Here is a 15,125-nt window from a genome sequence, read left to right as displayed (position 1 = left end):
GTGCTGGGATTAAAGGCGTGTGCCACCATGCCCGGCTTCTGGCTCCCTTTTAAAACAATTAATTGGCATAAACCTTTTCTCCCTTAAGTTGCTTCTTGTCAGTTATTTGGTCACAGCAACAAGAAATGTAAATAATACAGATGGACAATGGAACATCTTTGTAAGTATTTGAAAAGGAGGACAGCGTCTGAATGAAGTCCAGAGAAGAAGTCAATACCAGGACTGGCAAGATCCTAATTGCTGGATGGGGAATAGAGCAGAATCAGAGTAAATGCTGGAAGGCAAAAGGAAAGATTGGAAATAAGGAAACCAGACAAAAGAGGCCTTAAGCCCCAGCAGATTTGGGTCAGGACAGGATATTGGTCAATTGAACTCAATTGAACTGTGACCTCATCTATGCTCTCAAAAGATACCTAAGTGGCATTTGAGAAAGGAAAAATATGTATTTCAACTTTTAGAACCTATTGCTGTGTGTATCTAGAAGGGTAGATACTCCACTGTAACGGGGCTGTGATCTCAGTGTTCCGAAAAACCACTGCCCAAGCCACACAGCTCTTCCTCCAAACTGCCAGCCATTACTCCAGAGGCAGCTTTTTCTTTGTCTGGAGTTTGTAAATGATCTGATTGCCTTCATTCCAGGCATATAGCTGCTTATCTCTGGGGTTGTAATGGATCATGGAGTGACTTCTTGGCCGCCTGGGGAAGAACAAATTGGGCAGATGCTCCTCCTTGACAGTGCTCAGTGGATCATAGACACAGGTGATTCGATGAGGGCCCTGGCCACCGGAACTGTAGACAACGTAGAGGACCCCACACAGGAGGAATGAAGCTTCAGCATCCTGGCTTCTACACGGTGTATCCCATGAATGTTCTACTCCCAAAGTGTCAGGCTCGAGTTTTGTGAGAACCAAATGGCCTTGGATACCTGGTCCTGAGTGAATGGCCCAGAGTCCGTGTTCATCCACAGCAAGGTCAATGTAGGTAGAGAGGGAGTGTTGATAGATGGGTGCTCGGCCTGCCCCTCCTGGGAGAAGCATTCGATCTTCCACAGTCTTCTTCTGCAGATTATATTTAATGATCTCATTAGAAGTTCCTTGATTATGAAAAAATAGAAAGTTTTGGTAGACCACTTGCCCTGTTCCCTGCCAGGAAAGTGGTAAGATTAGCTTCCGGGGACCAGGTTTGATGCTATCTTCCATGAATGCCCGCAGGTTTGCAAATTCCCAAACTGTGTTGTTTCTGGATCCAGCTAATAGATACACTTTTGCCGAGTTACTGCCAGCATCTTTCATCCAAGAGCCATCTGGGTCCATGGTCTTCTTCACTATTTTCAGAGACTTTATAGCCATCAGCATGTTGTCACAACCTAAGCAGACAGGAGAAAAAGAACAGGTTATTTCTCAACAGGTTATTTATGAGGTATCTACTTTCTAGAATACTCGCTACACCTGAAGAATCCAGCTTCCTTTCAAATCTAATACAGTAGATAATATTCTTATTTACGCTATGATACCATGACCTCTGAAAGAAGGGTTTCCCTGGAAGAATCCTAGAGCAAAAATGGAACACAGGCATGAACTCCTTTGAAAAATTAGACACCATTAGACACGAACTCCCTCCATTTCCTGACCCTTACCTGTAGTAGAAGTTTCTTAGAAGCTGTGTTATTTCTTCTTCCCATGAGTAATAAAATCACTATATTCAGATCACATCCTGCCCTAGCTTTTAGACTCCTCAACCAATTACCCTATAATCTTTAAATGTTTTTCTTTATAACCAGCTGCTTAGTCTTAACTTGTATGCATCTTTCTTATTATCAATTTAAAATCTCATGGCTGGGCATAGTGTGTTTGCTGGGCACTCTGGAGGAAGAGGTAGGTAGTTCTCTGTGATTCTGAGACTAGCTTGGTCTGTACAGCAATCCCAGGCCAGCCAGGGCACAGAGTTAAGATCCTGTCTTAATAATAAATGAATTATCTGGCCAGGCATGGTGGTGCATGCCTTTAATCCCAGCACTCGGGAGGCAGAGGCAGGCAGATTTCTGAGTTCGAGGCTAGTCTGGTCTATAGAGTGAGTTCCAGGACAGTCAGGGCTATACAGGGCTATACAGGTCTCGAAAAGACCAAAAAAAAAAAAAAAAAAAAAAAGAATTATCTCCAACTAGTTAACATTTTCTAGATACGTTGTTATCTTTTGCACCATTCCATCCTCAGCTTCTCCTACAGAGCAGTCAATATTTTCCATATTTACTTTCTCACCTCCCACTCTTACTTTACAACAGAATCTGTTCTTGATAATACTACCAAGGAACTCCTAAATGAAAACTCCTGCCTTTCTTTTATGTAGACTTGTTATGTTGGAGGATGTTTTTGTGCACTTTGTATTCAACTGCTGATTTCTGTGCCCTAGAGAGCAGGTTTCAGTACTGGGCTTTGTATTGTCATTATTATGAAGCATTTCCTGGCCCAGTGTTTTGTAAAACATTGTTCTCCCTCACCTTCTGATTGGTCAATAAAGAACAATCAGCCTATAGCTCGGCAGGAGATGATAAGGTAGGTCTTCTCAGACCAGGGAAGGAGAGGGTCTCAGGTGGGCCTGGGGAGTTCTCATTGGGGACCCAGGGAGTTGCGATGAGGACACAAATGAAGAAAAAGGTGCCAGAACAAGACTAAGATGGCAGGTAATGCCATGTGGCTGGGAAGTAGACCAGGTCAGTATAGTTGGCTTAGAATAGATCAGAAAGCCCCCAGTTACAATGTAAGAAGCTTACCAATGAATATAAATGTCTCCTTGTCATTATTTAGAGAACAAGGGTGGGCGTAGAAAAGCCCCGTGCTTTTACATGTTACTTCATCTTCTGTAGTATGACAGCATTGGTCAGTTCCTCCTCCTTGAAGATGCCCTCTTCACCATCTTTGTTTCTATGTTCATTTCCTGTTTCTCCTTTGACAGTGTGGCAGAAATGATGATCTGTGCTTCTCCAGTTCCATTTCAGTTCAGTCTTTATCACTGTTCACAAAACTACATTTCATAGTCTCCTTTGGGGCTAGCCTGTACTCACTGACTTGTTTTTCACTGGACAGAATATGGACAGACATGGTATAAGCATCTCCCACCTGGCCCTCAAGTGTGGTCATCTTTTAGATGACCGTAGCTCCTTGGAATCATCATGGTGACAATGGCCCAGAGGTCAGCACTACCGGTCATTTCTGGAAAGGTCGATCATCAGTTCTAACTTCAGACTTTTTGGTGGATCTCGATAAATCTGGCCAAAAACCCATTGTTAGGAAGCTCACTGGCCACAGTGAACCAATTATTATTCTTCGCTAAATGATATAAACTGCTCTCTAAACTGATATCTCTATATCAATTTAGTGCAGCTCTCAGACATCATCAGAGTAGTTTCGTTGTGTGATAGAAAAAAGTAAATTTACAACTGGCCAGTGTGTGGTGTCTGGGGAGTGCTCAGCCACAAATAGGACATCTATATTACTCTCTTTCCCTTCAAGTCTCAGGGACAATTACAGAAGAGGATACAGAAAGATTCTGAGTCAGAGGTCAGGGAGGACTGGAAGAAAATCTTATCATCAGGTCTTGACAGGACTACTGTACTCATAAGACCTAGGGTGGAGTGTCCATTGGCCACTTCCCCAGGTGGGCCACTAAACTAAGGTCAGATTAAGAGGTGCTGAGCTAATAGTATTGGGAAGGGCACACTAATCACAGGAAACTAGAAGCACCCAGCTATTGAACCAAGCTATCCAAGGAAGACTTAGAATAGCCCAGCGATTGAACCAATGAGGCAGGTTGAAATTGAGCTATGTGCGTGTCTGTGTTTTTCATCCATGGATCCAATATTCTCTGGGTGGGGTCTGGTAGCACAGTCTGCCTGGAGCTTAAAGCAGGGTAGCAAAAACTACACACTACAAGGGGGTGGTGCTTTAGGGCATGAGCCACATCCTTAGCTGGACAGCTATTGATAATTGGGGGTTTCTAGGGGAGGGAATGCCAGTTTTCTTTATGGCCGTGGCTCCTGGTAGGTCAACTATGCTCCAATGATGGTCCTATATCCATGAGCACATGAGCAGTACAAATTGCACTTGAGGGGTTATAATAATAATTTTTAAAAAACAAAAGTAGGCGGGTAGAGGTTGGTCTTGGATTGATTTGGTAGGAGTTGGGAGGAGTAGGCAGGAATGTGATCAAAATACATTGTATGAATATACAAGATTATCAAAGAATTAATTAAAATATTATATGAATAGTTTTTGCAAATACTCAATTATATATCTCACCTTTACCTCCTACTCTTCTGGAAATCGTGACTCATCGTTTCTTGCCTAGATCACTCAAAATGTATCAGATTTATCTCCTTGATTTTACATTTACTTGCTCATCTACACATCAAGTATGCTTTCTGCAAAGCAGGAAGAGTGATCTGATGTGTTAAACTTTATCTCCTCCCTTACACTTCGAATAGCATCCTAACCCTCTGACCTGGCCTATAAGGCTGTGCAGCATGCCTTGTTTATCATGAAGACTCTTCCTTTGTGACTCACTGTGTTGTGACTACACAGTCTCTTCTTTATGGTCTGTGAGCATGCCAAATTCCTTTTTGCTTTAGGAATCTTACACTTAGAATTATTCTACCTGGAACATTCCTTTTTTCTGGAACTTTACACAGTGAATTGGCTTCTATTCATTCTTCACATACCCCTCCCCACACTGCCTGAACTCACTACATAACACAGGATGGCTTCAAACTAGCAAGAACTAGGAGTGTATGTGTACACCACCATACCTGGCCAAGTCTCACTCTTTTTTTTTTTCTCCCCGAGGCAGGGTTTCTCTGTATAGCCCTGGCTGTCCTGGAACTCACTTTGTAGACCAGGCTGGCCTAGAACTCAGAAATCCGCCTGCCTCTGCCTCCCGAGTGCTGGGTTTAAAGGCGTGCGCCACCACGCCTGACCCAAGTCTCACTCTTAATATCATCTCCTTAACAGCTCTCTCTCTCTCTCTCTCTCTCTCTCTCTCTCTCTCTCTCTCTCTCTCTCTCTCCCTCTCTCTCTCAAGGATAACATTTAATTGGACCTGGTTTACAGATTCAGAGGTTCAGTCCGTGCTCATCATGGCAGAAAGCATGGCAGCATCCAGGCAGACATGGCACTAGAGGAACTCAGTTGCCCCAAATGAGAGGAACTACATCTTGCCCCAAATGCAAACAGGAGAAGACTACTGTCTTCCAGGCAGCTAGGAGGAAGGTCCCCAATCCCACTCCCACAGTGACACACTTCCTCCAATGAGGCCACACCTACTCCAACAAGGTCACACCTCCTAATAGTGCCATTCCCTGGGCCAAGCATTTTCAAAACACTTAAGTATTTTCTACTACTATTCTTGTTTGTTTTGGTTTACCTTATTTTGCTTTATTAGTTAATTTTGTGTTGGTTATTTTATTTATTTACATCTCAAATGTTATCCCACTTCCTGGTTTACCCTCTACAAACCCCCTATCCCATCCCTTCCCCCCCCCCCAGGCCTCTATTTTTAGACCACTCATTACCCTGTTAACTGTCTTATCTGTGTCTTTACTAGCTTATTGTCTACCTCTCTCATAAGAGTCTTCAAACACAGGGCCTTCATCTTCATGTTTAGTATTGCACCCAAATGTCTAAGTCAGCTCTGAGGCTTCAGTAAGTGGCAGTTGAATGAAGAAAATCAAAAGCTCAGATGTTTTCCTAGGATCTAAACAGTCTAGCACCTTTTGGGTTCTGCAGACCTATCTTAAGTAAATAATCATTCATTAAACACTTCAGAGATATTAAGATACTTTCAATTCCATTATTTCATAAAATAAATAAAAGGATCCCAGGTTTTCTAAAGAAAACACATGAAACGGAGTGCAGGCTTAGCTGGATAGAGCCAAGTCCTGGTAAGTTAGTTCTTCAGATGTAGGCACAGAGGCCCCACCTGGATCATACTGTGCTTGAAGCCAGATGTAGAAGAGAGCTGCAGAAATCTCTCAGCTACCAGGAGCCACCATGTCCTCCTGATATGCTCCAGCTGCGTGATAGTTTGCCTTCATGTGTTAACATTGTCGTGGGTGACCTGGTTATAGAAAGCCAGACTCTAGAAAAGGCAGCCAGGGAGTTTAAACTTTGAAGACGCAGGTAGCAGGAGGAGCCTCCGCTATCTGGAGCTACTGGGAGCTGAGGGTATGTGTGGAAGAAGGGGAATAGCCATGCTGATTCCCAAGTACCATTTTTACTTGAGCATAGCTGAACCTGACTGAGGAGGGCACAGCCCTTCCGTGATCTGTGCTGATCGCCAAGAGAAGTGAGAGGGGTTTTAAGCTTTCAACTGCAGAATGATTGTATAGGAGAAGAGGAGGAGGGCCCATGGTTCCTAAAGATATACATGTGATATTCCAAGTAAACGACAAGTCCCAGGGATAAAGAAGTTGTTAAATACCTTACAAATACATAGAATATGTTTGGTACGGAGCTGTATAACTTTATAGTAATTTATGTAATTCTTTTTTTTTTGTTTTTTCTTAGTTCTTTTTAATTTATGTAATTCTTATAAGTCACCATGACATATATTTTTATCCCTGATTTCCAAGTTAAAAAAAAAGTTAAGTCTTGCGTTAGTTTCTTGGAATGGTCACACAGCTAGTCAGCGGTGAAGGGGTCTGAAGTCAGAGTGGGGAGCCAGGATGCTCCCAGACAGCCTCAGAGGCAGGATAGTGTGGTAGGAAGGGTTGGGGAGCCATGAGTATTGGTGTGCCCAGAGAAGGACTCCCAAGTGTGACAGGACATCTATGCTCAGTAGGTAGCTGCACAGTGCCTGCCCCTCCTGCTAGGGAAGAACAGACTTGAAGCTAAGCTGTGTAAAGACTGTGTCTTAGAATGGGGACTGTTTGTTTCTTGTCTATAAGAAAACATTCATTTACAATACAGAGGAGCAGGGGCTAAGGATATAGATAAGTTGGTAGAGTACCTGCCTTGCATGCATGAAGCCCTAGGTTGGATCCCCAGTACTGCATAAAACTGAGCATGTAGCAAAGGCCTGTAATCCTAGCACTTTCAAGTGGAGAATTAGAAGTTCATGGTCATCTTGAGCTATACATCAATTGGATGCCAGTCTGGGCTACATTAGATCTTGCCTCCGAAAACACAAATAAAAATATAATAAAATAGCAGACTAGAGGCACTTGTGGAGTAGCAGGCTTATACCCCAGCACTTAGGAGGCAGACCCAGGGAGATTGCAAGTTTGAGGACAACCTAGTCTACATAGTGCATTACAGGCCCACCTGTGCTACACGACGAGTTCCAGGATAGCCAGAACTTCACAATGAGATCCTGTCTAAAAAATAAAGTAAATGAAATACAATTTAAAAGTAGTAAACTATAGAAGAAATGGACATTCACAACCCTCCCCTTTTACTTCCCTTTCTCTTTTTTTCTTTCTTTCTTCCTTTCTTTCTTTCTTCCTTTCTTTCTTTCTTTCTTTCTTTCTTTCTTTCTTTCTTTCTTTCTTTCTTTCTTTCTTTCTTTCTTTCTTTCCTTCTTTCTTCGAGCCAGGGTTTCTCTCTGTAGTCCTGGCTGTCCTGGAACTCATTCTGCAGACCCAGCTGTCCTTAAACTCAGAAATCTATCTGCCTCTGCCTCCCAAGTGCTGGGATCAAAGGCGTGCGCCACCACGCCCGGCTTCCAGCCTTCATTCTTTCAGCCCCAAAACTATGAGTTCAGGCTAGGTACTTTCTATTCTTTCATCAAGGATAATCTAAAACGTTAGAAATCATAAATTTCCAGTGTCTCAATTAAAAGGAAGATTAAAATTACCTGCAGTGTTTCTCTTGGGAATAGATAATTAGCAGGGGAAAAATAGTAAAGGAAAGATTTGAAATAATAAATAATAAAAAACAACAGTGAATCCAACTAAGATACAAATTACAAACTTTTTAACAGAGTCAATGCAAAGGTTCCATCTGCAAACCAAGACACATAAATGTGCAGTTCCCCCAACAGGCAAAATTTCAGACAAGCAGTTAGGGTAGAATTTAGCCCAAGGCCAATGAGTTCATACATAAATATCACTTATTTGAATCTTTTAAAATACTTTTCTCCTTATTAATAACACTTGCTGGACCTGTAAGACTTGTTCCTCCATTGTGACTCAATCTGATGTTAGAGATATTGGTTCATCTCTCGTAGAAAAGTGGCTGGGGTAGGGAGCAAGGGGTGGGGGTGGGGCACCTGAAGATGGAGTGATAAACACAGGGAAGTTATGCTGAAGGTAGAGTGATGGACACAGGGAAGTTATGCTGAAGGTGGAGTGATGGACACAGGGAAGTTATGCTGAAGATGGAGTGATAAACACAGGGAAGTTATATAGTTGGTGATTAGTGTAGTCCAGATTCAAGATACCAAACAGTATCCGGCATAGATACAAGAGATGGTTAGAAAGAAAGGGGCTGACTGGTTAGACTGAGATAGACAGATGGTAATGATAAACCAGACTCAAGCTGGGAGACTGTGATGGTGGTACATGCCTTAGATCCCAGTAGAGGCAAAGACAGGTGGATCTCTGAGTTCAAAGGCCAGCCTGGTTTATACAGCAAGTTCCAGGACTGTCTGACTATACAGAGAAACCCAGTATCAAAAACCAAAAAAACAAAGAAAAGAAAGAAGGAGGAGGAGGAGAAGTGGGGGGGGGGGGAAGAAAAGGGCTAGTAGGTTTGCCTGGAAAGAGTTTATTAAAAAGAGAAGAATTCTTCTAAAGCCATGAGCATTTTTCAATACTTTATGAAGTTTTGTCATAAATCTTGACTTTTTCAAGCCTTACTTTTGCCCCAGTTAACGAATGGTTCCGTCTCATAGCCCTCTTTCAGGATTGGTACTGTGGTTGTCTGAATGAGAATGGCCCCCAATAGGCTCATATGTTTGAATATTTGGTCCCCAGTTGGAGGAACTGTTCAGGAAGAACTAGCAGATGTGGTCTTGTTGGAAAAGGTGCACACTGGGCTTTGAGGTTTCAGAAGCCCATGGCACTCCCTACTGGTTCTCTCCTTGCTTCCTACTTGTGGTTCAGATGAAATCTCTCAGTTTCTGCTCCAGTGTCATGTCTGCCTGCCTGCTTCCCACCATGATGATAACTGACTCACCTTCTAAAACCATAACCCTCAATAAACATTTTCTTCTAGAAGTTGCTGTGGCCATGGTGTCTCTTGGCAGCAGTGTAGACGTAACTAAAACAGGCATCATGCTAGACTAGATTTGCTTGCAAAGAATCTTCTCTTTTAACTCCTCCCCGTCTTCCTTGTCCTCTTCCTCTTCTCCTTTCTCTTTCTGCATCTCACCTTCTTTTTTCTCCTTAACCTCCCCTAGTGCCTAGGACACAATATATACCTACCTCACTATCCTGACTCTTTCTGCTGGTTCTCCATATTCAGGAACCAAATAGCTTTTGATAGTGCAGTTGTTTGACACTGTCCAAAGTTGTGATATCAATTTCTACTATGCCAACCTAGAAAACATATAGATTAGCAGGGTCTGTCCCACTCTGTTTCAGTAGATGGATGGCAGAAAAATAGGAAGGCTGCCTTGTGCGGGAGGAATGTTTCTCAGTTATTCACACTGATTTGGTCTTGTCGGAGAGCTCAACTACGTGTCTCATAGTAGGATTTGGCATGCAATAAACATTGTATGTGCTGATCTTGATGACTACACAGAGCCCTTCAGTAAACACTTATTACAGGTATTTCTAGATTCGTACCTTTTTTGTTGTTGTTGTCAAATTTAGAGTGTTTTAAGGTACCTAGAACCAAGTCTGGTCAGCTTTGCTGGTGATTAGCAGTAGAGTATGGGAAAGGAAACAAGTTTGTTTGATCCATGCTTTTTCCACATATTTAGGTATATGTCACCCACTAGCCACAAGTAGAGAATATAAGGAACATTCCTGAAAGCCAGGAAGATGACTAAACTCTGAGTGTGAGTCCAGCCAGCTTGCTTCCACTGTAGGGTTCCTATAGCTGTCCCCAATATGGGCAAACTTCCTTCTGACACTGTCTTCTAGAAGAAGCCAGCTCTCCATGATCTCCTTACTGTAATAAATTTTCTTCTCTTGAGCCATTTTTTATGATGCAGTATACACTCATTTGCTGACACTTTTATTGTTAGCGTCCCTTTGATAGAAAGTAAATGTGGAAAGATTCAAGACATTGCCATATCTGTCTCATGCATTATTTTGTGTCCTCCTCGGAAGAACACCTGCTACCTGCCACAACCTCTTTAGCTTAACTGTAACTGTAGCAAAAATCAGTACCTGTAGCCAAATTCAAGATGCCTTCTTTGGATCCCTGAATAAGTTTTAAGATGACGAAGGAGTTTCCATGACTGACCGTTTGAGAATTGCTCAAGACATCGAGGCTGGTCAGTGTGTTCACGTGAAGCAGAGCAGGAAACTGGCACATCATCTGGGGCATTTCTGATCTCAAGCAACTGACACTTTACATTGCCTATTGCAATGTCCCAAGCATGCCAGGGGTTTAAGGGTAAGCTCCTTGATTGTATCTATTTCTCATTTGTAGGGTTTTTTTTTTTTTTTTTTTGGTTTTTCAAGACAGGGTTTCTCTGTGTAGCCCTGGCTGTCCTGGAACTCACTCTGTAGACTAGGCTGACCTCTAACTCAGAAATTCGCCTGCCTCTGCCTCCCGAGTGCTGGGATTAAAGGCGTGCACCACCATACCCGGCACGGCTGAGTTGATTCTTAATTAAAAAAAACAACAACAACAGCATTTTTATTTTGTTTCATATGAAAAGTATGTTCCTATTGTTTTGGTTTTAATTTTTCTACTTTTTTTTTACTTTATCTATGTAGGTATTTTGCCTGTATGCTTGTATATGTACCACATGCATGCCTGGTATGTGTGGAGGCCAGAAGACATGAGATTCCCTGGAGCTGGAGTTGCAGATGAGTGTAAGCTATCATGTGCTGGGAAACAAATGCATTTCCTCTCCAAGAGTGGCTCATAACCACTGAGCCATCTCTCTAGCCCACCTTTGTTTGTTTTTAAATAAGTTCCTTAGCCAACTAAAAAGGGTAGACATGTTCTCCATTTCCATTTGTAACATTCCTAGTCTCTTTCTGGTAGCAGAAAAGCAGTCATCTGGCATTCCTATAAAGTAAATGTCACCTTCTTCTCTTCTCTTCATCTTGTCTCATTTCCCCAAACTCATCAATCAACAGGTATCTGTTCTCTGTTCTCAACACACATTTGCATAGCTAAAAGCTGACCTTGCTTGCTCTCTGCTTCCATGAGCATCAAGACCAAAAGCCCAATATGGAAGCAAATAGAGTTTACAGTGGAAGGGTGGACCCTGGAGACAGAATTGGAAATTGCTTTTGCCAAAAGAATGTGGTAAAAATGACCAAACTAAACCCCTGGGGGACTTCTGCCCTCTCTGAGGCATCCGTATTCATTATAAGAATGAGCCCCGATCAGCCTCAGGAGAGTCAGACATCATGTTGAGGACAACTGTGTTATCTCAGAAGAAGGCCTCCTCAGCAAGTCTTTCCTAGGCAAGGATGGGAGATGTAGGCAAGCCAGTCCTGGTCCAAATCAACAGAACAGTCCTTCGTCCTGCAAACTCCTGGGAGGTACGAGTTGGGTGTTACTTTAACCCAACAAATTTTGGAGTGGTTATCTGAGTTACACTAATGTGGCAAAAGATAGCTGATATGGTTTTCCAGCACAGGGCAAAGATGGAAACTATATGTCTAGGGTGGTATGGACTCCTGGATAGAGCAGGAATGTGGGATTCTCTGAGCCATAGTGTTTGTATTTGGAGGGGAAAAGTTTGCAGAAGTATCTACAGAACAATAGTATCTACAGAATGAACAACAGAAAAAAAAATGGCTTAATGTGATCCCAAGCAAACAGTTGCCTTCAGTTTCTAATAAAATGCTCAGGCCTGGCGGGGCAGTGGTGGCGCATGCCTTTAATCCCAGCACTTGGGAGGCAGAGGCAGGCGGATTTCTGAGTTCGAGGTCAGCTTGGTCTATAGAGTGAGTTTCAGGACAGCCAGGATTACACAGAGAAACCCTGTCTCGAAACCCCACCCCCACCCCCACCCCCACCCCCAAAAAAAGAAAGCTATGGAAGGTTAGGTTTGTAAAAAGCATTTTTGTTTGTCCTGGGGTTTGCAGTTGCCATCAAGGGGAAAAATAACGGTGATATAATTCTAGTAAGATGACCCTGGTGGCAGTATAAGTCAGAGTACTGGCAGGGATAGATGGGGACAGGGAGGACACTGTCATGGATGGGTGGAGTGTGTAGAGGAAGAAGGAACAGTGTAAGTGGACTGAAGGCATTTGAGAAATAGTGGAAGAAACACTGCTGAAATGGTGACTGGAGAACCACAAAAATGAGTAGGGAGCAAAGCAGAGACTTCCGTTGTTTAAAAGTCAACAAAGAGGACCTGGAGCAGTAGCTAAATGGGTAGAATGCTTGCCCAGCATGCACTAATTCCAGCACTGCATAAAACCAGGTATGCCTGCTATCTCATCACTCCAGAGGTAGATATAGGTAGGAGGATCAGAAGTTCAAGGTCATTCTTAGACACACAGTGAGCTCAAGACCATCCTAGGCTACATATGACCATGTCTCAAACATAAAATAGTAAATTTTTTAAAAAAACCAAACAGGTTACAGTTATTGACTTTTCTTAGGCAGAATTTAAATAAATCAGTCTTTTGTGAGATGGAATCATAGTTCATAATGTGGTCCTCACTGAGATCAGAAACTTCTAGCATAGACATTTACTCTCAGGGCAGAAGGCTCCAAGCTCACATGTCTCTGTGGCCACTCTTGCCATTGCTTTGCTGGCTCTAGCTTCTACCTTCTATAGGTTTCACTCTCTCCTGTTGGCAGGCTGCTCTGTACCCTGTGTCCAGAGTGACCTTTCTCAATCCTGTCTGAGCCACGGCACTCCCATAACGACCCCTGCTCAGCCCAGCTGTGGGACAATGGGAGGATCTGGCATGTGTACAAGCCCAGGGTTGGTGTGACTGTTACCCTAGTTGTTTTGTTAGTGGTTTGGTCTTTGGCAAACTGTCCTCGAACAGCCTCATTGTCCTGATATATAAAATGGGGGTGGGGTGAGGATGGGGGATTATATCTAACTCATAGGGTTTTTGTCAATCACATAATTGCCAGTAAGATACACATATCACTTGGAAACTACATAAAATGTATTACCAATAAATATTAATAGCTACTATTCACATTATTTTCATGAGGAGCTTAGCTCTCCTCTGGTTGTCTTCTTCTTCTTCTTCTTCTTCTTCTTCTTCTTCTTCTTCTTCTTCTTCTTCTTCTTCTTCTTCTTCTTCTTCCTCCTCCCTCTCCCTCTCCCTCCCCCTCCCCCTCCCCCTTCTCCTCCTTCCCCTTCTCCTTCTTCTCCTTCTGCTCCTTTCCACAGCATGCTGCTCTGCCTGAGTTCTATGGAATAATTTGCTCCGTGCACGTACCGTGCTCCATTCTACCACTGTGCTGCTGCACGCAATTTAGAACGCTCTTAACTCCAATCTCCATCTCATGAACTCTTTTCAATGATTAAAACTGAACCAGAACGTTACTTTCTAGTTCTAGGGTAGCCCCACCCCTCCCATCTCCATGGCAACCTTGCCCCTATAACTTAACATGTTTCTGTGATTCACCCCTCCCTCAGAGCAGTCCTCACTCTGGACAGTTATCCTCTATGTCTGGATTGCTTCTCGATTTTACTATAAGTGGTGAGGTCGTAGCCAGTGTCCGTCTCTGATGCCTAGTGCAAGTCCAGTATGTATCTGGAATTGAGCTAGACATTTGTTGAGCCTATAAATAAATGAGTGAGAGAGAATGGATGACTTCATACTAACTGGAACCAAAAGCTATTAGGTAACATGATTTGGGATTTTTTTTTTTTTTTTGATAATACTCATAGTACCTAGAGATAGTCTCACCAAACAAACATAAAGCCAGAATTTTTCAAATGAATAAACAAAAGAAGTGCCATGTATACAGACTTTTCTGGACTCTTGGGCATGCACTGTCTAGGGAATACATCCTATGTTGCCAGTCTTGTGAATATAGCAATACTGGATTTGTACACATATGTGCACACAAGCACCTTTGTGACTTCCAACATTTCTGCCCCCAGACAAACCTTCAGTCTCCTCCTGTATAGTTAATACATCTGTTACCAATTAGTTATGGTTCTCATAATGTTTTCCTCTACTCACTAAGAACCAGTGGACCTTGAGAGTTGCCTCATAGACACGCTATCTTTAGTTCTCAGTGAGTGGGGTGTTTGTTTAGTTGTTTGTTTTTTATCTACTTGGAGTGTATTCCAGAGGCATTCCAGATATTTAGCAGACTTCTTGGAACTATGATCTAACAAAAGATATGAGTTATTTAACACAGCTGGGTGAGGGTTATGTGAGGTTACTCCCATGTTTCCTTGCAACAAAAGGAGCTGGGCTAGAGAAAGAAAATAAAATCTGTTATAATGACTTGTTTTGACTGCCCTGAGAATTCTTCTTCAAAAGCTACTTACAAGTTAAAAGGAGGTCAATGCTTTTATCCACTCAAGAATGCAGCCTGTGGACTCTTCCAAAGCCTACAGCTGGATAAATTCTCAATCTAGGTGCTGGAGGTGTGGTGCTGAGTGATAAGTACAACAACGTTTCTTTCTTTGTTTCTCTCCCTCCCTCTCCCTCTCTCTCCCATCCTCTCCTCTCTCCCTACCCCTCCCCCCCACCCCCACCCCCAGACTTACTATGTATACAGCATTCTGCCTGCATGTATGCCTTCAGTCCAGAAGAGGGCACCAGATTTCATTACAGGTGGTTATGAGCCACCAAGTGGTTGCTGGAAATTAAACTCAAGACCTGTACTGGCTAGCTTTGTGTCAACTTGACACAGCTGGAGTTATCACAGAGAAAGGAGCTTTAGTTGGGGGAAATGCCCCTATGAGATCCAGCTGCAGGGCATTTTCTCAATTAGTGATCAAGGGGGAGAGGCCCCTTGTGGGTGGGACCATCTCTGGGCTGGTAGTCTTGGATTCTATAAGAGAGCAGG

General features: G+C 42.9%; 1 protein-coding gene across 1 annotated transcript in view; it reads right to left on the bottom strand.

Annotated features, from left to right (window-relative positions):
* Window positions 1–84: 84 nt before the first annotated feature.
* Window positions 85–15,125, bottom strand: part of Olfml1 (olfactomedin like 1) — a 25,765-nt gene continuing 10,724 nt past the window's right edge. Inside the window, exon 3 of the mRNA XM_021202410.2 lies at window positions 85–1,366. Within this exon, the coding sequence (XP_021058069.1) occupies window positions 576–1,366 (791 nt within the window). The 3' untranslated portion in view covers window positions 85–575. The remainder of the gene's footprint in view (window positions 1,367–15,125) is intronic.

The sequence above is a fragment of the Mus pahari genome, chromosome 1 (assembly GCF_900095145.1).
Source record: "Mus pahari chromosome 1, PAHARI_EIJ_v1.1, whole genome shotgun sequence".
Lineage (NCBI taxonomy): Eukaryota > Metazoa > Chordata > Mammalia > Rodentia > Muridae > Mus > Mus pahari.
This window is presented reverse-complemented; position numbering and strand designations above follow the sequence as displayed.